General features: G+C 41.6%; 1 protein-coding gene across 1 annotated transcript; it reads right to left on the reverse strand.

The window, feature by feature from the left end:
* Jaml (junction adhesion molecule like) lies at positions 1-27,448 on the reverse strand. Its single transcript, XM_026396346.2, has 10 exons — positions 27,371-27,448; positions 22,448-22,510; positions 19,957-20,111; positions 18,241-18,466; positions 13,593-13,705; positions 10,743-10,977; positions 7,480-7,615; positions 4,632-4,692; positions 2,906-2,992; positions 1-654 (listed from the first exon to the last, which is right to left on the reverse strand). Exons 2-10 carry the CDS (start codon positions 22,488-22,490, stop codon positions 586-588), a joined length of 1,125 nt encoding a protein of 374 aa, XP_026252131.2. The 5' UTR covers positions 22,491-22,510; positions 27,371-27,448; the 3' UTR covers positions 1-585.
* Positions 27,449-27,871: the final 423 nt, after the last annotated feature.

Raw genomic sequence — 27,871 nt, forward strand, 5'->3', positions numbered from 1 at the left:
GATCTGTGCTCAGACCTCACTTCCAACCTGTTCCTGCTGTATGTTCCCAGGACCAACACCTGTCCAGCACGCAGAGTCACCATGAGGCTTCCCTCCAGGTGCTACAGTTGTTCCAGGAGTTCCAAACTACGGATTCCTTACCCAAACTCCACTTACCCCTCAGGCAGGGCATAAGAATGAATGATTTTCACAAACCATGTTTATTTAGGCATCATTTATTGATGGAATTATTTGCATTGGTTTTTATCATTGTGATTCTTCTCAGTAGCTCAATCACAAAGCACATTGTCCATATGAAGGGTCTGATCCGATGGAGTGCTTGAGGCCACCACAGTGCCTCAGCCAACTTCCTCTGGGCCCTTCTAGCCAGCCAAGTTCATTCTCTCCCTCCCCTCAGCAGAGCCTGCCTCTCCAGAGCTGTTCAGTCCTTCTGCCAGGCTCCAAACCCTCCATCTTCAGCCCTTTGATGAAAGCCAAGGATACCTGGAGGGCAGGGGTCTGAAACAACTGGTACAGTATCTCAGCAACACAGAGGGAGGACAGAGTCCCTGCCACTGCTAAATTGAAGGAAACTCTCCTTTCTTCTCAAAAAGCATGCTCTGGTTTTGGAATTCCCCCAGCTGGAACTGACCTCAGAGAGGGCCAAACTGGGTGCTGTGGGGGAAGAAAAAAGCAAAGCATTGTAAGTAGTTCAGGGCTAGAAAAACAGCTCAGTGATAGTGTTAGAGCACTTGTCTAGTATGTGTGAGACCCTGGGTTCAGTCCCCAGGACAGGGGGGAAAAAAGGAAGGAAGGAAGGAAGGAAGGAAGGAAGGAAGGAAGGAAGGAAGGAAGGAAGGAAGGAAGGAAGGAAGGAAGGAAGGAAGGAAGAAAAGCTGTTTTCATGTGCCTGGCCCTGTACTGAATTTCACATGCATTGTCCTATTTGGTCCTCACCCCTGGAAAGGTAGGAATTATTATTTCCATTTTAAGGATAAGGAAATTGAGGTTCAGAGAGGCTAAATGACCTGCCTCTAAGTTAACATCTTGCTGCTAAGAGTCAGGAGCTGGAGCCAGGTGTGCCCAGCTCCAAAGCTTGTGATCTGAACCAGTGTGTGTCCTGTTTTAGAAAGAGAGATCAGCATGGTGCTGGGAATCTATGGGAGATCTGTTCCAAGAATCCACAGATACCAAAATCCAGGGACACTCAACTCCCTCATATAAAAGGAGTTGTAGTATTTACATATAACCTACATCCATCCTCCTGTTCACTTCAAATCATCTCCAGATTACTTATAATACTTAATGTAATGGAAATACTATGTAAATTAGTGTTATGCTGTATTGTCTAGGGAATTGTGACAAGAAAAACCGTTGGCAACTTTTCCCCAAATACTTTCAGTCCATTGTTGGTTGAATCCATGGATGAAGAAAACACAGATACAGAGAAATAACTATACATTTAAGTAAATTTAATTGAAGCCAACAACAACAAAAATCAAAAGTTCTTAGTCATACATAATTGTGCATGTCAGTAATCTCAAAAACTCAGGAAACTGAGGCAGGAGGAAGCACATTCAAGGCCAGGCTCAGTAACTTATGGAGACCCTAGCTCAAAATTTAAAAAATAAATAAATAAATAAGGGCTGGGGATTTAGCTCAGTGGTAGAGCGCCCCCTGGGTTCAATCCCTGGTAGAAAAAAAAATCCGAGTTTCTGTACTCTTGCTCTCTATAGAGAACACCTCTGCACTTGAAGTCTCATCCAAGTGTCCTGCAATCCAGAATTCATCCACAGGCTTATTTAGTTTGGCATAGAATGTTCTCAATTAACTTGAAGGCCTCTGAGTTTGTGGCCCTGGCCTCTCCTCACCCACCCTCTATTAGATGTGTTTCAAGGAGACGTGCTGTCCCCACAGCAGTTGTGATACATGGGGAAGGCAGCCATGAGAGCATTGTCACACTTACATCATCTCCACCTTAAGACCTTCTGCAAACACCCTAGTGGGTGACACACCCAGCCATAGCCACATCAGCAGGTCTGTGAAGGCCAGGGAGGCCCGACCAGTTACTGGAGCATCACATGGCAATAACGGGGGAAGGAGATAGGAAAAAAAATGAGTCTATTCAACAGCAACTTCAGAGCAGGACTCATGTTTCACTTGGTGGAACCAGGCCAGGTCCCTGACCTCACACTCCCCTGATCTCACATTTTCTCTGCTGCAGTCAGCTGGGAGTCATGTGTCCTCTGGACGGAATGACAAGAACAAACACAACCCGTCATTCCATAGCACAGGAAGCCAGCCTTTCTGACCCCAGCAGAACACTGCTCCTTCTTGGGCCAGGTGCCTATAATTAGTCTACAAATAGCATCAAGTTATTGCCAGCTGACTCCTTTTGTCCCTACCCCTATTCACTGCAGAGCCACAGAAGTCTGAGCCAAGAAAAAGTAGGAATCAGACTCTATGCTATTCTCTGAAATTCAGCATGCAGACTGCATGCCAGCGGAATAGGCAAAAGCATTAAGAAGGGACAGAATTGAAAACTACAAGGGTCAAAGGACTCTACTTTGGCCTTTTGATAGAAAAAAATAATCCCTTTTAGTGTAATACTTGTCCAAGGATCCTAACACACTCTCTTTAGTAGGTCTTGTTTAATCAGGGCTGTGCTAATGAGGCGAAGACCTCTCCCTGCTCCCAGTGAAGTCACTTGTCACCTCTAGTGATGACTTTAATCCTCAAAATTGGGTTCGAAGACAAGTTTGACAAGTCACTTTTATCCAGCAGAGTTTATTTTCTCTGACTTCCTACTACTTAGAAAAATCTCTGACCTCAGCAAACAGCCTCCCTGGGTGATCTAGTCACACATCTGCCACCCACGGTTGCCGTACCCTTCCCAGCCCCTTCTGTGGCCCAGAACCATCCTCACCATGATCATGTAGGTGGCCTCTGATTTCCCACTTGGTTCTTCTTCCTCCCTCACTTCCTGTGTAGTTATAGAGGAGTAAACATGTTTCTAGAGGGAGAAAAAAGTGTAAAAAAATTCCTAAAAATCAAGCAAATCTCATATCCAGGAATAAGTCCACCCACTCCCATTCACAGGGCATCAGCCATCCAAATGCGTAAGTTCAGAGGGTTACTGAGAGCCAGAGAATGATTGTCAAGAACCATAATTCAGCCTTCAGGCTTGAAAGCACTCAGCAGCAAAGGGTTGAGATTCTTAGCTTCACTGGGCATGGAGTTAGCAGCAAGGACCCCTTATCTTGCTAAATTACTTGTATTCTGTGGACATTTCTTTCTAATTAGAGTCATAGCAGGATGGCATTGATTAGCAGCTAATCGTCATCATCTTGGAGGGTTTATATGTCAGGAACAGCCCTCACTGAATCTCACATCTGTGAGGCGGTGGCACTTAGTGATTCACAGTCCTGTCACTGTTTGGAAAAACAATATCATCCAATGACAAATTCTGGGCTTCTAGAGGCTGCTGCACCATGTTGGGAAAAAGTCCTCTTGGGACAAAACTAGCACAAAAGACAGAAAGGTAACTATTCAAAGAGTTTCTAAAAGTTAGAGAAAAGGAAAGGAGAGAGGGAGGGAGGAGGAGAAAAAAGAAGAGAGAATAGAAATTCAGAGCTATCAATCCATTTCTCAGTCACTCATTTTTGTTTTGTTTGTTTTGGTTCCAGGGATTGAACTCAGAGGCACTCGAACACTGAACCACATCCCCAGCCCTATTTTGTATTTTATTTAGAGACAGGGTCTCCCTGAGTTGCTTAGCGCCTTGGCATTGCTAAGGCTGGCTTTGAACTTGTGATTCTCCTGCCATAGCCTCCCAAGCCACTGCCACTGAGATTACAGGCTTGCACCACTGCACCTGGCTCTCAGTCCCTGTTTATAACTCTGTTACAGACCAGTATGGAGGGGGACGTTCTTGTTGGTCCTCTTTTTCTAAAGGTTCCTGAATACTTCATCTTAACCATTAACTCCTCAACTACTAAATGTTTCATAATTACCCCTCATATTTACTTAATGCTTCATGTATTATGAAGCACTTTTTTTTTGGTATTAGGGATTGAACTGAGGGGCTCTTTACCACTGAATTATACCCCCCCCAGCCCGTTTTATTAATTGATTGATTGAGGCAGAGTCTCAGTAAATTGCTGAGGCTGGGCTCAAACTCACTATCCTCCTGCCTCAGCCTCCCGAGTCACTGGGATTACAGACATGCACCACCAGGTTCAGCTGCCTATCATTTTATTTGAGCCTTACAACGACACGGAGGAGGAGGCAGGGCAGATTATCTTCATCCTCATCCTCAACTTGCTGAGGTGGTTCTGGGAGGTGGTGCTGGTTTTTGAGTCCAAGTCCAATGCCCCTTCCTCAGCCTGCTACCAGCACCTGCCATCCAGGACTGGTCTGGCCCAGCCTGCCCAGTCCCATCACTCTTCAACCACCCCTTTTGCAGTGATAGGGCCTTCCTGAGTTGCTGCTGTGTGCAAGCACTGGCCTGTGAGCTGAGATACACAAAGGATAATACATGGTTCCCAGGGGAATGACAATGATAAGGACACCCTGTATCAACCCCAGTATTTCATGCTGGACACACATGCACCCAAGTCCCTTTCAGAGAACAAAAGGCAGAATTCTCTTACCTCTGGATTGGCCTTCTCCATGTTCTCCAGGCTTTTAACAAAGGCTGTAGAATTTAGTGAACTGCAAGGCATGTGAAAAGCACATGGAATTAACCAGTGAACACCATTAATTCATGCATGCCTACATGAGAGCCCACCCCCCAATCCCACCCCACACTGCCTTGTGAGGAAAGAGACTCTGACAGAAGAACCATTCTCTCCAGACTCCTATACTCAGGGCATCTCTTACTGGAGAGCAAGAAACTGTTCTGGGGTCTGGGGTTGTGGCTCAGTGGAAGAGTGCTTGCCTAGCACATGTGAAGCACTGGGTTCCATCCTCAATACCACATAAAAATAAATAAAATAAAGGCATTGTGTCCATCTACAACTGAAATTATTTTTTAAAAAGAAAAAGAAATCATTCTGGAGATGGTTTGGGTTGAAAATCAGCTTCACCTTCTCTATTATCACTCCAACTACTTTCTGTCCCTAATGGGAGATGCAATTTTGAGTAAATGAATAGAGAAGGAACCATTCAACTTTATCTGCTTGACTTTAATCATCCTTTGGGCATTTCTTAGGACCAGGAAAATGTATCTGAACCAGCAGGGGGCAGCACACGCTAGGCAAGATCCCAGTTCCAAAGATTTCTAGCCTCTCCCTGAGGGCACTTCACCCTGGCTGTGAGCCTGGTCACTCATCTCAGATCTCTTGACCATTTGCCTTCTGCAACTGCCACTAAATGTACTTCTTTTATTGTTTTGGCCTGAGGGCAGAGATTTTAAAAGAAAAGAAAAATCAGGTATAAGCTAGAAAATAAACTATATATATATATATATATATATATATATATATATATATATATATATATATATCTGTTTCAAAGTGGAAATTTTTCAATCACATTTTCTGATTGTAAAGTTTGTAAAATGAATCAAATAATGCATAAATATAGACAGTTGGAAATGTCTGTATTTATGCATTTCCTTTATCTTAAAGACCCTACCACTGTTACCATTCACTGAATCTTTGCCTTGCCTTTCTGATAGACAGTAATGATGATCCCAACTTTTCATTTATAAACAATGTTGCAGTGCTTTTTGGGGGGGGGTGCATTTAACCACTGAGCCACATTCCCAGCCCTTTTTGAAATTTCTGGATTGTTAAAAGAAATAATATCGGGGCTGGGGATGTGGCTCAAGTGGTAGCGCGCTCGCCTGGCATGCGTGCGGCCCGGGTTCGATCCTCAGTACCACATACCAACAAAGATGTTGTGTCCGCCGAAAACTAAAAAATAAATATTAAAAATTCTCTCTCTCTCTCTCTCTCTCTCTCTCTCTCTCTCTCTCTCTCTCTCTCTCTCTTTAAAAAAAAAAAACAAATAAAAAAAAGAAATAATATCTGCAGTCCAGACAATGAAAACTAAAAATGTCAGTCTATAAATATTTGTCTTGTGCCTAAACTCTTAGATGTTTTCTGTCCTTTAAACAGATGCCACTATAGCCTAAGTTTGGAAAAACACTGGTTAACTAGACAATTTTTTTTTCTGGTACTGGGGATTAAATCCAGGGGTGCTTAACCTCTGAGGCACATCCCCAGCCTTTTTCTTTTTCATTTTTTATTTTGAGACAGAGTCTATGTTGCTTAGGGCCTCGATAATTTGCTGAGGCACCTTGAACTTGTGGTCCTCCTACCTCAGCCTCCAGAGCCACTGGAATTACACATATGTGCTACTGCACCCAGCTGTAGCACTCATATTTATGCACAAATCTCAGCAGATCAGTTTTAATATTTCATTAAAATAAACTACTAGACAGAGAAATACTGCCCTTCATCTTGAGGGAAACTGATGAGGGTGAATTAAGCTGATAGTGAAACCCACATGTAGCTCTTGGTTCTATGTTCCCAGCTACCCAGAGGAAAGAGAGGTCAACCAAGTTCCAAGCCAAACCAGAGAGACCTGGGGATTGCAAACTTAGCAGGCACATGTAATTTCTGTAGAATCCAAATTCTACTGGGAAAGGTCACTCAAAAGTCAGCATTATGGGTCTGGTGGTAGCACACTTGCCTAGCATGTGCCAGGTTCTTGGTTTGATTCCAGTATTAAACTTTTTTTAAAAAGTCAGCATTACTTGGTCTTTGCAGGGCCCTTTCTCACTGATATGATTTCAACAAGAGAATAAACTTGTCCTACCAACATATTCCAGTTGGGTAAACTGGGGGACACAAACCTGCCTACAGTCAATGAAACTCTAGCATCCACAGTAGAGCATGTGGGTATTTCTGATAAAAATTCAGGCCTTTAAAAACACATTTGACAATAATTTATTTAGAATCTAGGGTCATCCATTCAAAAACAACCTCTCAGAATTAGAATATAGTTCTTTAAATAATACCATTGGCAACGCTCAAGATCTAAACTTCAATATGAAGTGTATAGTGGGGATAATATAAGAATCCTTCTTCTCAAATAGTGAATGATACAGTTCTTGCACAGATTTATATGCATTTTTTTTCTTTGTAGTGCTAAGGATGGAATCCGGCATGGTAGGCAAGTGCTCTACCACTGAGCCATAACCCCAGCCAAGATTTATGTTCGAAATTATGCTCCACTTAGACCTCCATTTGTAAGGGAGTTTGTAACCTCTGTATAACACCAGTGAGGATGATGTAGATGTCCAAATCTTTTCAGGTGAGCAAAGGAATAGAGCCATCTATGATGAAATCTAATGTAACAATCATTTGATTCTATGAAAATACCTACTCCTTTGAGAATGGCACAGGTTGGGTCCTATCACTTCATTTCCATATTGAGTTAGAGGCAGTCCTGCATCCCCAGCCTCCCAACCCAAGAGGAAAAGCCCTGTACCTCTTATTCCAGTGGGTCCTCTTCACAATCAATATCAAAACAGGGAACAGCAGGAGAGTGGCACAGACAATCCCCACAATGATCACCAGCTGATTCCCGCCCAGGAGCTCAGGTCTAGGGATTTCTGGAATCAAGGCTTGGGAAAGGGGAAAAGCAATAAGAGGTCTCAGTACTCCAGAAAAGAGCTGGGAACCCCTTCAGTTCTGTGCCAAGTAGCAGCAGCTAGGTCAGGAAGCAGAGGGAGAAGGCCAGACTCCACCTCACATCAGGACACAGGGACACTGTCCCCATTAGATTGAGAAGTAAAGTCCTACCCACTTGTTTGCCCCTTGATATGCAGATTAAGGTGGGTGGGAGAAGAGGCTTATACTTCACTACTTTCAATTTCCTTTTCACATCAACAGTTCTATTTTAAATTTTGGGTTACAAAATGACCTAGAAATAAGAAGCTTTAGAGGCTCCTGTCTTTTCTATGAGCAAGTGATTATTTTTTTAAAAAAATGCTAGAACATTCAGCTATATAATCATAATGCCAAATAGGGCCTCCAGAGGCACTTCTGCCTGTATGATACCATTCACTCATCTCTATCCACTCTAAATACATACTTCACACACTTTCTTGGTGCCAGACATCACTAGGTACAAAAGATGCCTACAAAGACAAATGAGAAATGGTTCCTGCCTCCAAGAAGCCAGACCATCATGGAAAAAGAAAACCATAGACTGCTACAAGTACTAAGACAGATATCTGTATAGGGTTCAGAGGGGCACAGAGAAAAGAGTGCCCAACTCTATGCAGGGCAGAAGGTGAGAATTTGCCAGCACTGTTTAAAAGTTTCATCTGAGTCTTAAAGGAAAGGAAACATCTACCAGCTGGTTGGGAAGACACTATAGGGAATGGCAGAGGGGATGCTGTGCACAAGGTCTGGGGGCATTTAGGAACTGGGAAATGCTCAGCAGGTGTAGTACATAGACTGGATTTGAGGGGTGTGGGAGCATGGGGCTGGAGGGTAAACAGGGTCCAGGTCAGGAAAGACTCAATCAGCTCAAATAAGAGTTTGCCGTCTTCCTCCTCCTCCTCCTCCTCCTCCTCCTCCTCCTCCTTTCCTCTTCCTCCTCCTCCTCCTCCTCCTCCTTTCCTCCTCCTCCTCCTCCTCCTCCTCCTCCTCCTTCTTCTTTTTTCTGTAATCAACGGAGGAACTACTGCAAGATTATAAGCCATAGAACAGAATTTCTGATTTGTGACTTAAAAAGATGGCAGTGGCAATGGAGTTTTATTCAGTCATAATAAAGAATGAAATTATGCTATTTTCAGAAATGGATGAAACTTGAGAGCATTATGTAAGGCAAAATAAGCCAAACTCAGAAGGGTCATATGTTTACACAAATGTGTAGATAATGATGAAATTAACAGGTTGGGGAGATGGGCTTTGAAGAGGTACACAAGGGTAGGTGTGGACATGTAGTATTTGAAGGATCTGTGAAAATTTTTGGTGGAGTTGAAATACACACACAAACACACACACACACACACACACACACACACACACACACACCAACCCTCTATACCCCTGGGGTCCTCCCCAATGGATTCAATCAACTGTACATGACTGGGGGGAAAACTGCATGTGTACTGACATGTACAGACTTTTTTAGTCATTGTTCCCTAAGTAATACAATATAACAACTATTTACATAGAATTAGGTGTCATAAGTAAGCTGAAGATGAATTGAAGTACACAGGAGTAGGTACATAGGTTGTATGCAAATACTACAATATTTTATAAAAGGAACTGGGCATCCACAGATTTTGGTTATCTGTGGGGAGTCCTGGAACCAACTTCCCGCAACACCAAGGGACATATATATAAGTGGATTAATTACATCCAACATAGAATGTATACATAATAGAGCATCCAACACTATGTAGGAAAGAAGGCTGAGGAAGGCTAGAGTAAAGATAGCTGAAGCCAGAATGTGGTGCAGTGAGGAGTTAATGGGAGATGAGCCAGGAAGATGCCCAGTGCAGCCCCTTATAAGCTAGTTGGCTATGTTAAGAAAGAACTGTCATTGATTATTGTGATGGTTGCACAAATCAGAATGTATTAGAAACCACTGAGTTTTATACTTTGGGTGAATTGTACAGTATATGAAATATATATCAATAAAGCTGCTTTAAGAAAAACAAAGATTCAGGATGAGAGCTAGAATAGGTAAGGGCTCAGGTAAGAGGAAGAATTAAGCATATTTAACTGTTGAAACCAACAGACAGCAAGAGCCCAAAGATCCCTGGTGTGAGGTCCCTGGGAGGGAGAGGATAACAGAAGGACTGAACAGGATAAGCCCAGGGCAGAAGGGAGCTTCTTCTGCCTCAGGACAGTGGGTAGAGATAAGATCAGGAACAGATACTCATGTGCAGAAAGGCTTGGAAGTGAATGAGCCCCCACCATGGCTTGATTTTCTCTGTGAGAAGGTGGTAAGAATTCTGAGAGTGAAGCACATATAGAGATGGTAATTCTTTAAGAGATGCATCTGTCTTACTTCCCTCTCCAGCTGGGACCTTTGCTATTAATAAGAATCCACAGACTTAAGCCCCCAGCCTGAGGTTCTGGTATGTACCATCCTACCCCCACCTCTCCACCCCCAGTCAACCGCAGTCAGCTCCTGAAGGCCCCAGCAAAGTCCACAGGCCACATCCTGACTGCTAAACGAGTTATGGTTTAACATTAACTCCTCACTATCAACCTCTCTCAGTCAACACAATTGACTCTTTCTTTTCCTACACACCCCTGACCTGGATGCACATTGTATGCCAGAAAAACCCTCCATTTTGGGCTTGGTACCTTCCTGTTTTCTCTTTGATCCTTGCTATCTCTCACCAGCTCAGGATCATTTTCCCTACCATAACAGAGCACGCAGTGATTCCCTTTAAGCCAAATAAAAATGGGTTTGGACCTCAATTCCAAGCTGTCTGAGCTCTTGAATCTTTGCAGTAGTAGTATACACTGGCATAGGGTTGGTGGTCTATACATTAGCTCCCTTTTCCTCAGCCCCGCAGCAGTGCCAAAACCAGGGCAAGGGAAGCCAGGCCCTTAAGGAGTCATGGTGAAGGAGGCAGCACTCTCAGGGCAGGGCTGACTCACAATGAGTACCTAGGGGCAAGCCCCTTCCCTTTTTCAGCCTAGGAACCTTTCTACTCACTCTAGTCCTGGCCCTGCTACCAGCTAAGGTCCCTCAGCCCTCTCCAATCAAATGTTAGATACTTTGAGACTTTTCCGTGGTCACATGCAGCACAAGAGTTTTCCTGAACAGCAGGTTCCCCAGGTGGATACTGCAGTTGTAGATTCCTCCATCAGACTCTTTCACTCTTTGGAGCATGATGGAACCATCATTGTGGGAAATGTCTCCCACCAGGTTTACACGGTTCTGGTAGCGACCCTGATAAGGGAAGTATCTCTCAGGAAAGTGGAATTTGAGGTCATAGTGTAAGACGATTTCCTGGAAGGGAAAGGCAAAAGCATGAGCTTTGGAGGACTGGCAGCAAGGGGATGTGGGGAAGCAGGGAGGGAGGACCATCTCAGGCCTCAGAAAGTGTTAGGTAACTCAAGGGTGGGCACGTACAGGTGCATGTTAGTGTTATGCAACAAAGCTGTGTGCACACATGTGTGTATATGTGCTAGATAACAGCAATTCAAGTGCACACACGTATCTATGTGCTTATGAAGAGCATCATGAAATCATGCATGCTGTTTCCTCAGAAGAGAAGGATTTTTTTTTTTAAAGTGGGAATAAAGGGCTTTTGTTTTGCACTTCTCTAGTTTAAAAAAAAAAAAAAGTAAGAGCACATGTTCCTTTTTTTTTTTTTTCCTTAGTACCGGGGATTAAATCCAGGGGAACTTAATCCCTGAGCCACATCCCCAGGCCATTTTATATTTCATTTTGAGACAGGGTCTTGCTAAGTTGCTTAGAGTCTTGCTAAGTTGCTGAGGCTGGCTTTGAACTTGAAATCCTGTTGCCTCAGCCTCCTGAACCCTGCTGGGATCACAGGCCTGCACCAACACGCCCAGTTTCATGTTCACTTTTTTGGCATTTCCAGTTGGATTTCCAATAGGTACCTGAAACACATTTAAAACTGAACTCCTAATTGTTCCCCTAAGCCAGTTCCTTCAGTCCATCACACTGGTAAACAGCCATGGCCATGGCTTTTTCCAGAGGCTCAGGCTAAAAATTAAGGTCATCCATAATTTCTTCTCTTTCTTGGAGAATTTGCATCTAACTTCTCAGCAACTCTGATCACCTCTACCTTCAGGATACATTCTGACCCCAGCCACTTTTCACCTCCTGCTGTCCAAGCCTCCTTCGCATCTCTTACACAGGTTCCCACAGGACTTTCTTACTGGCCTCTCTGCGTATTCTTCACTACGATCTATTCTCAGCAGATGAGCCTTTAAAAACCTAAGTTACATCTTTCACTTCTCTGCTCAAAACCTTCCCACGGCCCTTCATTTCTACTTAAAGTAAAAGGCCCTTCAAAAACTGACAGTCCCATTTTCCTCTTGGGTTTCATCTTCTACTTTCTCTTCCTCCATCAGCTCCTTGCTGCTCCTTGAGTCCTGGTCTTAGAGCCTTTCACTGCCACTCCCTATGACTGAGACGCTTCCTCCAGACATACTCGTGGTTCACCCACCCCCACTGCCTTCAGACTACTGCTCAAGTGTCATCCACATAAAATAACCACAAAACTCGGCTTAATGGTTCTCTACAGCACTAACTATTACTCAATGTATTATATATTTATTCTTTGCCATTTTATTATCTCCCCATTATCTTGATTGCAAGTCCTGCATCAGGACAGGGGCTTTGAGTGTTTATCACACAGTAAATGCTTAAAAAATATTTAAGTGAAGGAGTGTTAGAATTTTTTTTTATAAAGGTATGTAAATTTCTTTAAGCTTTTAAGAAAAGGTGTTGGGCATACAGACACAAACACATATGGAGAGATCTGGCCCTTAAACCTCCCATCTCCTTCTGCGGTGAATCATTTGATGGACAACATTTAAATGCATAATAAAGTCAGCCCAGTGCAATGACACACACTTATAATCCCCGCAGCTCAGGAGGCAGAGAAAGAAAGGATCTCAAGTTCAAAGCCAGGCTTAGCAACTCAGCAAGAGGCCCTATCTTTAAATAAAATATTAAAAAGGGCTAGGGATGTGGCTCAGTGGTTAAACACCCCTAGGGGTTCAATCCCTGGTACAAAAAAAGAAAAAAATGCATGACATGTAATTCCCCCTACTCCATAATGCCATCCTTTCTGACCCACTCAATCAGCATATAGGAATCAAGGGAGTGCAAATTATCTTGCTAGAGGGATGACTACCATATGTTTTAATTTATAAAAGTAAAAGCCTTTATAAACCTTGTACCTTAACTTTTATTAATAATAAGTTACCCAGAATGCCCCTCACACACAGCGTCATCCATAAATACATCACCACATATATGGTGAAGATCTACTAGTCTAGTGAACTAACTTGCTGTTTATGGCTTTACAGAGTTCCCATGAAATGACCCTCACCCAGCCCCCAGGATCCACCAATCCTAACACTTGAAAAAAAAAAAAAAAGGAAAATTCCCTCTGTCACATAAAGGGAACAATGGAGCACAAACCAAAACTCACAAAACAATCCCAATAAGAATAAGAAAGTAATCAAATTCTTATATTTATTCCATAGCTTTCCTGGCTAGGCAAGAGAAATCATCCCTTTCATTCTCCCATGAACTCTACAAAGAGAAGAAGGAAACCAAGATGCCTTGGCTAAGTCATGTGCAGAATGCTTTACATCTATGTACTCACGCCAGTGTCTTAACAACCTTAAAAGTTAAACATCATCCTCATTATCTTCTTATCCATTAGTGTCACATTTCCCACTAGGAAGCCAAAGCTGCCCAGCCAAGCAGCTGAATTAGGAGTCCATGTTCAACAAGCTCTAAAGCCCAAGCTCTTGTAATGTCACCCACCTCATGCATCTGATAACTGACTGTCCCTCTCCCAGCTCTGTCCTGCCACCAGCCACAGGCTTCTACTACATGGTGATGCTTCCTCCTCCTACCTTGGTATGCTCTCCTGAAGAAAACATCCAGTCTACCTGGGTCAGGCGTTTCTTTTCTGTGCTGTGGAAAATACATCTCATCAGAGCTGAATCACCCACATGGACCGTGACCTCTGGGGATAAAACAGTAAATCAAGTTAGGTTCAAAATATAATCTGTAGAAGTAAAAGAATTTCTAGAGAATGTTAGCCAAAGACCCTCAACAGCAAAAATCACTGTCACCGCCAAACACTGTACATATTCCCTCCATAGATAATCCAGATGATTCCATGTGGTCAAAGTAACAGAGGCCCTTCACTCAAACCAACATGGCATCCCCAAGAGTAAGAAATACCCTCTAACTGCCTATAAATGGCAGGTCGGAGGTTTCTGCTGTCTTCATACCGCAATAAATTCTTTCTGGTGCCCTTTAATTCCTTTCTCTTTCCTTCTTTTCAGAATTCCTCCCATGAATTCTAACTTCACATCAAGTCTGTACTAAAGGATGTACGGAAAATCTTGAAGTCCCACTTTCTGTTCATCAACTTAAGATACCTACATCTCCTTAGCATAAACAGGAAGTGGAAAGTTATAAAACCTTCATTCTTATATTTAACCCACTGGTTCTCCGAGCTTAAAAAAATGAATCAAGGGTAACTTTATTCAAATTCTTTTATTCTTTTACAAATTGTCTTAGGATTTGCTTAGGACCTAGTTCTGGTTTCAGTATAGGTCACCAAACTTTTGCAAAGTAGGACAAGACAGTAGACAGTTTTCCCCTAGACTCTTCATTCTATTCCAACCCTGCCCTCCCCTACCCCTACCTTCTCCACTTGACCCCTCTCTACTGCTTCTCACTTTCCTACTCCTGGGCTCTTTCTGCTGCCTATTTTTATGAGCAGCTGACCCCACCATATGTTCATTGTGAGTCATTTCAAGAGGTCCCTGAAAAGAAAACAAATAGACACATGTTTCTGATTTTTCCAAATGCCCTATACAAATCAATCACAAAGTTGATTATGAATTGATTAAGGATGATTGGATAAAGAAAATGTGGTATATATACTCAATGGAATATTACTCAGATTTAAAGAAGAGAGAAATTTATGGCATTTGTCAGTAAATGGATGGAATTGGAGAATACCATACTAAGTTAAATAAGCCAATCCTCCAAAACTAAAGGCTCAATGTTTTCTCTAATATGTGGATGGTAATTCACAATAAGGTGGGGGTCACTAGAGAAAATTAGCATTACTATAGGTAGAGGAAAGAGAAGAGAGGGGAGGGGAGGGGATCTGGGGATAGAAAAGATAGACAATGAAACACATTATTACTTTAAGTATATATGTGATTTCATGACCAATATAATTTTACAACATGTACACTCAGAAAAATGAGAAATTATATCCCATCTATGTATGATATATCAAAGTGCATAAATGCATTCTACTGTCATGAATAACTAATTAAAACAAATTAAATTTTTTTTAAAAAAAGAATTTATTAAGGGCATATAGGGAGACACAGCTTAGGTCTTATCTAGAGAGAGTTCCTTCAAAGGACCATTGAGAAAAGCCCATGAGTGCATAGCCCACTTTTCATCTAAACCCTTTCCTTGGGAGAACATGAACATCCTGCCCAGCAGGAGATGTGCACAATGGGAGGAAAGCAAAAGAAAATATTATGAATTCTAAATTCAATAGAGGGAATTATTTTGAAAGCAATCAAAATTGATTCCCAAAAATACCAGTAGGGAAGGTGCCTCCCTCTGAATTTATCAGCACATTAAGAGCTGAACTATCTTTTTAAATAATAGTAACTGAACATTCTAAGACTTTTTAATGCACCAAACACATGCTAGACACTTTATACCTAGTCTATCAGTTAGTCATACAGTATTTGAGACGTCTATATCACTTCCCATTTTGCAGAAGAGCAAAGTGAAAGAGCCCAAAGCCACACGGCCAGTAAAGGATAGAACCAGCACTCAAATCCAGGCCCAATAAGTAAAAACAAACTCTTTGTTCTTTCACTCACAGACTGTACCATCTCACACAAGTAGAAGGGTGGCTGATTCTAGAAAATTACAGGAAGTTAATATTATTAATTTTTTATTACTTTTAACCTATCAGTATTTAAAATAACTGAAAAAGTAATAGAATCATTAATAAAAATTATAAACTGAAGGATTACTTTTGCAGAGAAAATTATAGATGACTGTAAAAAGGAGTTTCCACATGGAAAAAGACAACCTCCATAAAGCAAGTTCTTACTGGGACACAGGGAAAAATTGTGAGGGGTTGTATATGGTCCCATTCTAATTGGAAGGGAAAGATAAATTCAAGCTGCTTTACCAACTACTGGGGAAATATCTGACTAATGTGGTTCTAGCATGTTTTCAGGGCTTCTTCAACTCTTGAGATTGGCTCCTTTTTAAGCTCCCACTGTATCTCTAAGCGGGAAGAGGCACCCATTTTGAAGGCTATGCTTGTCTAGACAAGTGTTTAGGCATTAAATAATAGCACTAAAGAAGACAGAAAAAGGAAGCATAAAGGTATCCTTGGGGCCTGGTAGGGTAGCACATGCATGTAATCCCAGAGACTTAGAGTCTGAGTCAGGAGGATTATGAGTTTGCGATCAGCCTGGGAAACTTAGTGAGACCCTGTCTCAAATTTTAAAAAGTGGGGCTGAGGTTGTAGCTCAGTGGTGAGTTTGCCTCTCACCTGTGAGGCCCTGAGTTCAATCCTCAGCATCACATAAAAATAAATAAATAAAAATAAAAATATTGTGTTCATCTACAACTAAAAAATTTTTTTTTTAATTTTAAAAATGCTGGGGATGAGGTTCAGTGGTAGAGCACTTGCCTAGCAAGGGCAAGGCTCTGGTTTCAATCACCAGTACCACAAAAAAAAAAAAAAAAAAAAAAAAATTTAAAGAGAAATACCTTGAGAAATACTAGCATTTGACCTTCCTCTTTTTCTTGAAGAACCATAGCTTTGGAATTAAGAGAAAAATTTCAATGAGAAAAAGTAGGAAACATGAGGGGAGGTGCCAGAGACTACCTTCTATAACTCTTTTTAGAAATCAGGCTCAGAGAGATGTTTAAAGGATTTCATCTTTACACAGATGTTTATTGATTGCTTTCTCTGTACCAGGTGCTATGCCCAGAGCTGGTCACAGATGAATAGAAACAGAGAAGCAGGGAAGATACAAATGAACAGGTGTGGTGGGTGTTCTGAAAGAGGAAGGAAGGCAAGGTGTTCCAGAGGAGCTCATTGGTGGAGCTGAGTAGCTACGGACCTAAGCCAGCAGCAGAGGGAGACCCAGATCTCCCTCCTTACCTAGATAGCAAGCTTCCCCGAGGCCACAGACTATTCCTTCTACACCACACTTGGTAATGAATGCATCTTGTCCTATGACTTTCAAACACTTTTAATTTACATATTTTTGTTTGGAGATCAATACAATAAATTTTAGAGACATTGACTCTTATTAGTTTGGATATCATTAGTTCATTATAAAAGAGTAAAAATTATTTACATGATGAAAGATTTCAGAATGTTAGTGGAATGGGTAACCATGCATGATGCTGTTCAGTAGTGCTGTATTCTAGTCTACCTATTTTCCAAGAATGTTGCTCTCGCTAAATAAGAAGGAATCCTTGTTATTTACCACTACTTTGGTGCCTTCATGCTCTTCTGGAGAAGAACTGAAGCTTCAGCTTCCACCCTACTGGTTGACCCTCTCTACCTCTGCTTTAGAGACCAATCCAGCAGCTACTGCTGCTGCTTAAAATACTTGTTCTTGAGACTGTTCTGGAAGCATAATGCCTTCTTTGATTGCAGTCTCAACTGCATTCCTTCCAGCTAATACCTAGTCAGAGAGGAGAAGGAACTTTCTGAATGCCTGTCTTTCCATGACTTGGGTCACCACAGATCACAATCTTACTTTAAAGATACAGAATTCTTTCTTCAAACAAAATCTGACCTGGCAGCTCAATAAACAAAACAGGAAAAGGAAAAGGACTTTGGTTGCAATGGAGGTGGAAGCTGGGGTCCTACCTGAGTAGGTTTTCTACCAACCCATGCCCCTCAGATAGCACCCTCTGTGCTATCAGTTCCTTGGAGCTTAAGGCATCTACAAAGAAACAGTTTAAAAAAAAAAAAAAAACACTGATCTACTGAAGCCACTTCCTCCATTTATGAGTGGGAAAATGAGATGTTAAAAATTTAGAGAAATCTATTCACTTATTTTATAACCTACAGGACACCTAACATAGGTAGCTATAAAATATGGATTGGCATCGAAGTGGCTAACTGATAGATAGGAAATATCAAGGAAAAGTGAAAGGAACATGGACTTTGTTGTCAGAGGCACCAGGGCTTAAGTACAGCTTCTATCATTTAATAAATGTGTCCTTAGGCAAGTCACTTAACTTCTCTAAGCCTCAGTTACCACATGTAAAATGGAAAAAATAATAAACATTTCACGGGACTTTTGTGAGGAAGAATATGTTTAAAGTATAATTATCATGATTTTTATTTAATAAAATAATTATCATTTATTCAAGACTCACTTGGTGGTAACTACTTAGCCAAAGGCTGGCATTTGCTCCATGAAATCAGTACCCTTGCCCCTTGTCCTCAGCCCCATCTAAGCATCCCCATACCTTTGGGCTCCTCTGGTAGCACATGCAGCACCACTTTGCTTTTTAACACCTTGCTCTCGCTTTCAAGGCGGATTTCACAGGTGTAGGTTCCCTGGTCAGCCTCGTGCACATCTTGGAGCAGCAGAGAACCATCTTTTTGTAGGAGGTTTCCTGCCAAAAACACACGGTTCCGGAAGCGACCCACTGGCACACTGAGGTTGCCATAATAGTATAGCACATATTCATCCTGGAGGGCAACACAGACAGTGTTAGAGAAAATCCAAAGAGGAACTAGACCTAGGAGTCTGTAGTCAAAAGACCCCGCTATGTGGAGGTGGCATGGTTATCATCATCATACATGAATAAAGTGTTCTTTGTAGCCAATCAATGGTAATAATATGCCAGGCAACATCCTAGCTTACACAAACTCTGTGGCTCATTTTCCACAAAGACAAAGGGAAATACAGTGCACACATTTTTATTTCTTACAGCTAAAGGAATCAATGCTACAAAGACTCTGAAGATCACTCTGGAGATTCAAACTCACAACTCTTTTTGGCAGTGAAGGGGGCTATCAGGGATTAAACTCAGAGGCACTCAACCACTGAGCCACATCCCCAGCCCTATTTTGAATTCCATTTGTATTCTATCTAGAGACAAGGTCTCACTGAGTTGCTTAGGGCTTTACTGTTGCTGAGACTGGCTTTGAACTCGCAAAGTTCTTGTGCCTCAGTGTCCCAAGCTGCTCAAATTCACAACTTTTGAAAAACACTTCTCATTTCACCCTGTTTTCTGAAGGCCCCCAGATTTCATAGCATTTAACTGCATGATGTAATCCCTCTGGTGTTGTGGGCTGGGGTTCCCAAAATGCTGGCTGCCTTTCCTCCCACAAAAGGAGGAGTTATGAGTAGGAAATGGTTACAAGCTAAGAGGGGGAACCCTGGAAGATCCTTTTTATATTTACACCATAGCTATAGCCCTCTCATGATAATAAATAGTAATAAAAATTTGAGTGAGAGTAGCATTGCAGGGATAACAAAGAATGTGCTCTGAGTTACAAAAACTATTTTATTTGAAAACATTGGGACTTTGTTACTAATAGCAAACTACCTGGGATGTATTTCACAAATGATCCTTACATCCAAGTAGCTCCACAGAATCTCTGATGAAGCTTAATACTGTTTCCTAATCCAAAGAGCTCCATGAGAGACCCTCACCCAGCCAGGTGCAGTTGCTAATCCTAGTACTTGAAGCAGCAGTAGAATGCTGAAAGAGTCTGCCCCCACCCCCACCCACACACATACCCAAAGATAAATGTGACAACATCCTCATGCCTAGCTCAGAGGTCTTTTGTCTAAACCACAGGAATTATCCATGTCACCCACCTTTACGGCTCTACAAAGGCACAGAAGAAGGAAACTAAAAGAACTTCACATGCATGTCTCCAATTAGCCCCTCAACTACGTGTAAGTTAAGCATTGCCATTATCATAACTACCTTCCTCAACACAGATCAGGAAATTGAAGCTTAGCAGGGCTGGGTAATCTGCCTCACTGATTGCACAGCCAAGTGGCCAAGCTAGGAGGAATCCCAGTTAGGATACCTCCAAAGCCCAAGCTCTTGCAACAACACCATCTCATGGTACTTGATGAGTGATTCTCTCTCCCTCCTGCAGTACCATCCTGACAACCACAAATGTGGGGCTTCTAGGATATAGTGAGGTGCGCTCTTCATTACCTCAGCATGCTTTCCAGGTGACAACATCCAGTCTACTTTGGTCACGTGTTTCCCTTCTAGGTTCTGGAAAACACATCCCATCAGAGCTGAATCACCCACATGGACTGTGAGTTCAGGGGGGGAAGCACTAAAGTCATTCAGGCCCAAGGAACAAGCTATAGAATCAAAGGCAAGAGGATGAATCATTTAGACAAATACCTTTAGTAACAAAAATCAGCATCAGTCACCAAGTACTATCCACCTCCCTTCCCTCGATGACTCAACAGGGACCAAGTGCTCAGAGGCCTCTCACTTGAACCAGCATGGAATCTCTAAAGGTAATTGAGGTATCCTCTAGTTATCTGCATGGCTTAAGTCAGAAGGGTTCCACAAACTTTGTACTACAATAAATGCTATCTGGCTCCTTTCCCCTAACTAGGCTCTTGCCCTTTTCTAGAATTCTATCTCCCAACTTTTTTAAAGAAACAAAGGAAACCCTAAAGTCCATCCTTTTGAATCACTAGTCACCCAATTCACTTACCATAAACAGGAAATGGATATTTCTTGTTCTTAAATTTCCTACTAGTTCCCTATCTGAATGGCCAACTTACAGTATTTTGTTTGTTTTCTTCCTCTTTTCCCTTTCTTTAGCTCCTTCACAAAAGTTTACCTCTGCATTTGTCGGCAAATTCTGACTGAGCAGGCCTTTGTAAGTAGGCCAATGTGGAGCACAGCTTTCCCCTTGAATTCCTTTGTGTTTGCCTTTTCCCCACCTCACCCCCTTCAGCTTTGCCATCATCCCTAGCTTTTCCTCTTTGAGGCATTTGCACACGTGGGCTTACACCCACCCACCCACACATATAATCATCTGATGTTACTCAAGGAATTCCAAGAGGTCACTAAAAGAGAATACCATTTTATGGATATTTCTGTTTTCATAGGACATGCTCCATGCATAGAGACAACAAAATCAAGAGAGACAAATTTAGATGCTGCCCAGTTTATATCAAAGAAGAGCCAAGAGAACGCATATGGAAATGAACAGAAAATGTGCCAGTCTTTTCATCCAAGCTGTTTCCCTGAGAGAAGACAGCTAACTTCCTGCCCAACAGCAGGCTCACACAGTAGGGAGGACAGAAAAGAAAACATGAACTCTAAACCCTTTGGAAAGAGTTATTTTGAAAGAAATCAAAATTAGCTCCAATAACCATTTGGAATTTTCCTGTGAGGAACAGTTGAGCGATTGTACTTGTGGTTAAAGGTACAAGAAGTGAATTTAGTTTAATTCAATATTATGTAGAATTAAGTGAAGGACTACTAGAAAGCAACTGCAGCAACCAAAGCAAAGGGAAACTACTGCCTGGAGATCTGAGAGGTGATCTTAGTAGAGGAGTAGCTGAAGAGAAGGAAATATTCTTAGGGAGGGAAATCTCTCCACACAAAAGTACAAACCCCATGATGCCTTCAAACCACTACATGCAGGGGTTGGCTTGGAAATTTACTGGAAAGAAGAGCAAAAGTCTGCAGGTTGCTTCACACATCTCTGTGGAAATATCTAAGAATGCTCTGAGATACTTATAACACTGTTTCTGTGAAAAAAAAAATTATCTAACACATACCATTTGTGTGTGGGGGTGTATGTGTACACATGGGCACATACCTATTTGTGCACACTCTGTGTTGCCTAGAACTGGAGCAAAGGCAACCTATTTGTGTTCTTTGCTAAGTCAGTGTTTAGTTCACTGTCCACAATTCAAAAAGTAATAATAGAAAAACAAAAAAGCAATGAGAGCAAAGCACCTAATTCATGTATTTCTTCCTATAGAGTTATAGCCATGGAATAAGAAGAAAGGCAGGGGGTAAAAGGGAATTTTAAAAATTAGCAGTGGAGATGAACAACAGGAAGCAGCCCTGAGCACCTGCCTAAGGTATAGACATGGCCTGAGTTCATTAGCAGGCTTCACAGAAGAAAATGGATCTTAATGGGAAAGGAAGCAGGCTCACTAGTGTGAGGTGCCAAAGAGAGGAACAAGCTTCCAGGCAAAGGAAACCACCATATTGGGAAAAAGCTCAGGCATTTGAGGAACTGTAAGAAGGCTGGCGCTGGCATGGCTACGAGTGAAAACAATGAAAGGGATTCTGGCGTCTCTGGTCATTTCAATTCTGGATCTGAGACTAGCTGTGGTTTTGAAGACAATTTAAAGTGCAGGAAGGCCATAGAGAAACTTTTTTTTTTTTTTTTACACACAAGAAGGTCCTAGAACATCCAGGATAAACCAAAGACATTCTGTGACTAATAGAAACAAGAAGTTTCAGTTTCCCAAGAAAGAGCCCACTACCTGCTTCTAAAAGAGCTGTTTCAGTAAAACCATGAAGTTTCAGGCTAGGGTTTTCATTTTCCAAAAATCAAAGGGAATTAAAAACTACCAAAAACAAAACAAAAAGCCTTTTAAAAATGCACAAGAGTTATGAGAAATCAAATACCTCCCATGGTTCCTTGGCTTCTACTTACCCAGTAACATTGGGATCAGGACCAGCTGCAGTGGGCAAAACATGCTGCTCTTGACTTTTCAATCTAAAGATAAAAATCAGAAAATTATGTCCAGAGAAGTTTATTAATTTAACAAACAGTGAGTACCTGTGTGGGCAAGTCTCTGAGGCACTGGGGCGCAGCATTGCTCAAGAAAGACATGGTCCCAGCTCATGCAGTTTACATGTGGGGCAGGATGGGCAAAAAAGAAGCAGATGAATGTGCAAATGAGAAACATCAGCTGTTGATAAGGGCTGCGATGAAGCAAAACAGGGTGATGTTTGGAAAGCCACTTGGGGGCTGCTTTAGATTGGCTATAATGAAAGATTAGATAAAAGTTGATGTTCTGGAAAAAAAAATAAAAAGCAAATGATTGCAGGATTGCCCTGGAGATGACAACCCCAAACGTAACACAACTGGCACATTTAACACAAACAAAAAATTACAAGATATACAGCCTGAAATTTTCACCCTCCTTCCAACTAAATCAGAACTACTACTTTGAAACATAGGAAGAATATTCAGTGCATGTGGGAGAGGAGATACATAAATATGGGGAAAGTTTAAACTCACTTAAGGAATTAACCAAATTTAGGACATGAAGCTACATGAAAGGTCCATGGTGAGGTTTTTTGTTGTTATTTTAAAAGCAGAGCAGTGTGAGTAGAATAAGAACTGGACCACACTGGGCAAAAGTTATTTCTCTGTTTATATTATCTCTGTGGTATTGATTTCACTGCACTCACCAGTTCCTACAAAAGGACTCACTGTTCTCTACATAATGCCCCCACATTTTCTCAGCTTTACACAAGAACCCTAATGCCAACAAGTTACAATTCATCCAGTTTGGGGTTCCTATCTACCACTGTGCCTAGTCTCAGCCATAATCCCTGCACACCTAGCCACCTGGCACTGTAGAAATTCCACCTCCAAATCTGTAAAGGGGAGAGGTCTGTTTGTTGCACTAACAACAAGATAGGCCATCTGGCACATAATGGTGGCCATTTTAACTTGTAAAAACCAATTGAAGAGATAGATTCCTTACCTGTATTCTAATCAACAAAATCCTCCACCTGGAGAATCTAGATCCAATTGCTCAAGGAGGTTCCTGCCTTAGGTCCCACTTGATCTTACTGAGCCTTGGCTTCCTCGTCTATAACACAAGGACCAAATATGACAATGTAGATAACAGTGCTTTGAAAAATAGGAAGCATTACCATAGAAGATCCTATTTTTTATAACTCAAGAGTCAGATGGAAAATGATTTGTAGCTTCAGGGAAGATTTGGGTTCTGAACTTCCACCTTTATAAGAATGGCAAATGATGAATCAGAATGAACTGGAAACTTTTCAGTTTGCATCTTGAACCCTCTATAACAATGTTGATAATAATTACTGAGTCAGATATAAAGGAAGTCACACTGAGTTCCCCTAAATAGAAGTACCTCTCATGAAAACACAGTCTCTCTATAGCCACAGCCCTATTCCTGCTCCACACCACCCACCTCATCTCACACCTACATGGATGAGGGTCATAAAAAGAACAAGTTTTAACTTCAGTTCATCCTAATGGGACATGAAATCTTTGTCACCCTCTGAATGTATCCTTTTCCAAAAAATCGGTTGTGCTCCCTCCTCTGCCCAGCAAATAGCACTCAGCACTAGAACGCCCCCCAACCCGCCCAACAGTGCACCACTTATATGAAAGAGAAATGGTTGATTTCCATGTCTGTCATCAGGTCTATGTATTCTCAAAGACAAGATCATCCATGTCTTGCTTATATTTGGGCCCCATTCCTGAGCTACTACAGCCGTAAAGTGTCTGGCACATAATAGAAGGATGTCTTCACTGCCAATGTGACCATTACATGGAAATCAACTGCAAGGCATCCTACAACCTCATTAGCAACTCTCGGAACCACACCAAACCACTTTCAAATAAATTATTTAAAAGGTGCAAACAATCTGATAAATAGAATATACCGATTTTCAGCCCCCAAATACTCAAATACATCATTAGTGTTCTGAGTGAATAAAGAGAAAAGCAAAGATCTTACTAGAAGAGCACTAAATTAGAGTTTAAAAAGATTTTCTTCTAGGCTCAGACCTTCCATTGACTAACTCTTTGATCTTCGGGAAAATCACTCAACTTCCTGAGCAAAATCTTTAACATTAAAGAATCATACTTTTATTTTCCCAGTTAATGAGTGCCACAATGGAAATCAGGAGTTGATATGCAATAAATCAGACAAGGCTATATATCAGGTACTATCTGAGCAACAAACATGTTCACCCACTTAATCCTCACAATCTGAGAGATCTAAGAGATAAGAAAACTGAGGCACAGATTGGTGAGGTCACCTACATAAGAACACACAGCAGGTGGCAGAGCCAGGATCCAAACCCAGGCACTCTGGACCTGAGCCTGTACCCTTGTCACACTATACTGCTTTTCCATGTTGGTGAAAGTAATCAGTATGTTAGAGGGAAGCGTCCCTGAACTTAATATGTCAAAACCATACTCCAGATGGTGTGATGGTACACACCTGTAATCCCAGCAACTCAGAGGACTGAGGCAGGAGGATCATATGTTCAAGGCTAGCCTCAGCAACTTAGCAAGACCTTGTCTCCAAGCGAAAAATAAAAAGGACTGGGGATGTAGCTCAGGGGTAGAGCACCCCTGGGTTCAATCCCTAGTACCGAGAAGTGGGGGGACAGTATTTGTCTGCTCCTCCTGAATAAATCGCTACTGCTCATACCTTCATCCCACTAACTCTTTTAATCTTTCTAATGTCAAGTGAAATGTCATTTTCTCAGTGAAATATCTCCTCAATCGTCCATCCTACGTCAGATCCCCAGCCACATGTCTTAATAGTACAATGTGTTTTTTTCAGGGCACATGTCACAACTTCTAATTATTTATTAGCGTGCTTATGTGGTTAAAGTCTTGCTCTCCACAACATTCACCAAGACTACAAGCCCCATGAGGCCAAGAGCTGTGCCTGTGTGCCACTAAACCTCCAGCAGTAGCATGGTGCAAGGTGCAGAGAAGCACTCAGTAACTACTCATCGTACGGGTTCAAGACACCTTGAACAGTAACCAAGAACTCTCGAGTCAAGTTCAATTTCCTAGCTAGAAAATGTCCAGACATTCTTTCATATACATTTATTCATTTATATACACACGCACATATATACACACACATAGACACATGTATCACTTCACAATGGAGATGTGTTCTGAGAAATGTGTCACTAGGTGATTTATTTCACCATTGTGAGGAGAATCATAGAATGTACTTATACAAATTGAAATTGCTACAATGCAACTAGGCAGTTTAACCTTATGGGACCACTGTTGTGCATTGTCATTGACTGAAATGTTACTTGACACATGAATATATATCACATACACACATGCACATATATATACCCATACAAATGTATTCTGAATACATATATACCTGAACACCAACATTCTGAAATAAATATACATAATACATATATTTTTTAAATGATTATCTACTCGTAAATCTGTTTTTAAAACTCCAACAAAAGCATTCAGAAACAGCTTGATAATAGATACCATTAAAGTCTTACCTCTACCCTACTTCCTTCTCTTTCCAGATACTGATTTATCTTCTGCAGTATAATTCTTGAGATAATTCTGCATAGGAAATTCATATGTTGACCAAAAATTTGGACCTGAACTCATGACTTTTTCACAATGTAACTCCTAAATAACACCTCCTATCACTCCTTGGGCGGGGAGTGTGTGTGTGTGTAAAAATATCAGGATCCTTTTCCTATTTCCTAGTGTAGGAAATCATATATTAAATACATGACCAATGTAATTCCACATCATGTACAACCAGAAGAATGGAAGTTGGATTCCATGTATGCCTATCTAAATACATTCTACTGTCATGTATATTAAAAAAAGAACAAATTTAAAATTGACTTAAAGAAAGAGAAAATATAGTGTAGGGAAATTGTTATCTGTGGCATAATTATGACAGAAAAAAAAAACTTTGGAAAAGAGACTTATGACAATGAGATTACCATACAAGATGTGAAAATGACCCCCAAATATTGCAATATTGTTTGACCTAAGTGGGCAACCCACCACTGATCAAGCGACAACTGTACATTCTCCCCTTGCTCACAGCCCACTCTGCCGTGATGCTAAGACCCCTCAACTTCCCTGTATGCTCCTGTGTACCTCAACAGGCCTCTTGAGTATTTGTAGGTATACAAGTCCACATAACCACTCTGAGACATGAATCTCTTAAAATATGCCCTTGTTTTCCCCTCTGAGACCACATAACACAGTCTAGGCTACATTAGCCAGCCTTGTCCTCGAATGGGACCTTGGAAGTCATTATGTACTCCTGCTCCCCCCTTCAGACCACATTATACCTCAACCAGCCTGCATCAATCTTTTCCAAGGTCAGGGCCATGCCAAGTTGTGACAAGTCAGGACAACAGCCTAGCCCTCTTGGGAGGTATGAATTCCTGCCTTTGAAAGGTTAAGTATTGGCTTGTCTAGAATGGGGAGAAAAAAACAAAATAGCAAGGAAAGAGTCCTGCCAAAAGCTCAAGGACAGCCACTCACAGCCCTGCTCTAAAGCAATTTAACAGTGGAAGCCTTGTCATTTCCCTCCTTGCTCTTATTACCCACAAACTCTACCCTTCTTCTCTCTGAGGATCTTAACATAAATTACAGAAACTAAAACTGCACTCAATGGACTACCTTATGGCAGTCCCCCTGCTAAGAACAAGAGTTCTGCAATTGGCTCCACAATGATCCTGAGGTCGCCAATTAAACTAGCTTTCCTCTGAGTGAGAACAAGCCTTCTGAGAAAAGTTCCAATAACAGCTCACAAAATACAAAGCAGTATCTTACCCAAGATGAAGATACTCAGGACAAGCAATGCACTTAAATCCTCCACTGCTGCAGGTCCCACACCAGACTGAAGAGACTTCTGCCAACACACTACGTCAAGCTCTAAGCACATCACAGCAAATGTGCATGCATGCATACATGTCCCGGGGTGGCTGCAGAGACAAACAGGAACCTCCAAATCAAGGTTCTTGTTTCAGTCATCTGGCCCATTATCCACTTTTAATTTGTATTTTCATTCTAAAAAACATTCTTAATTCAACTTACTGAGGTGGGCCTCACATCCCAGATCTCTGCAGGTGTCATCTCCCCTTCCACATTACAAACTTTCTGAGGGTAGGATCTTGAGTGGCATCAGGTAAACTTGCTGAGAAAGAAATCAGTTTCATGAAAACAAAATACAATAAAGATTGACACAAAACATCTGACATTACAGTAGCCAGGGAGGCTGAGGCAGGAGGATCATGAGTTCAAAGCTAGCCTCAGCAACTTACCGAGTTCCTA

This window comes from Urocitellus parryii, chromosome 4, assembly GCF_045843805.1.
Source record: "Urocitellus parryii isolate mUroPar1 chromosome 4, mUroPar1.hap1, whole genome shotgun sequence".
Lineage (NCBI taxonomy): Eukaryota > Metazoa > Chordata > Mammalia > Rodentia > Sciuridae > Urocitellus > Urocitellus parryii.

Coding starts and splice junctions, on each gene's coding strand:
- Jaml (XM_026396346.2), bottom strand. CDS start 22,490: ATGTTTTGCCCACTGCAGCTGGTCCTGATCCCAATGTTACTGG. Junction 18,467..19,956: donor CACCTGGAAAGCATGCTGAG/GTAATGAAGAGC, acceptor GTTGCCCTCCAG/GATGAATATGTGCTATACTA. Junction 2,993..4,631: donor TGGAGAAGGCCAATCCAGAG/GTAAGAGAATTC, acceptor TTCTCCCTCTAG/AAACATGTTTACTCCTCTAT.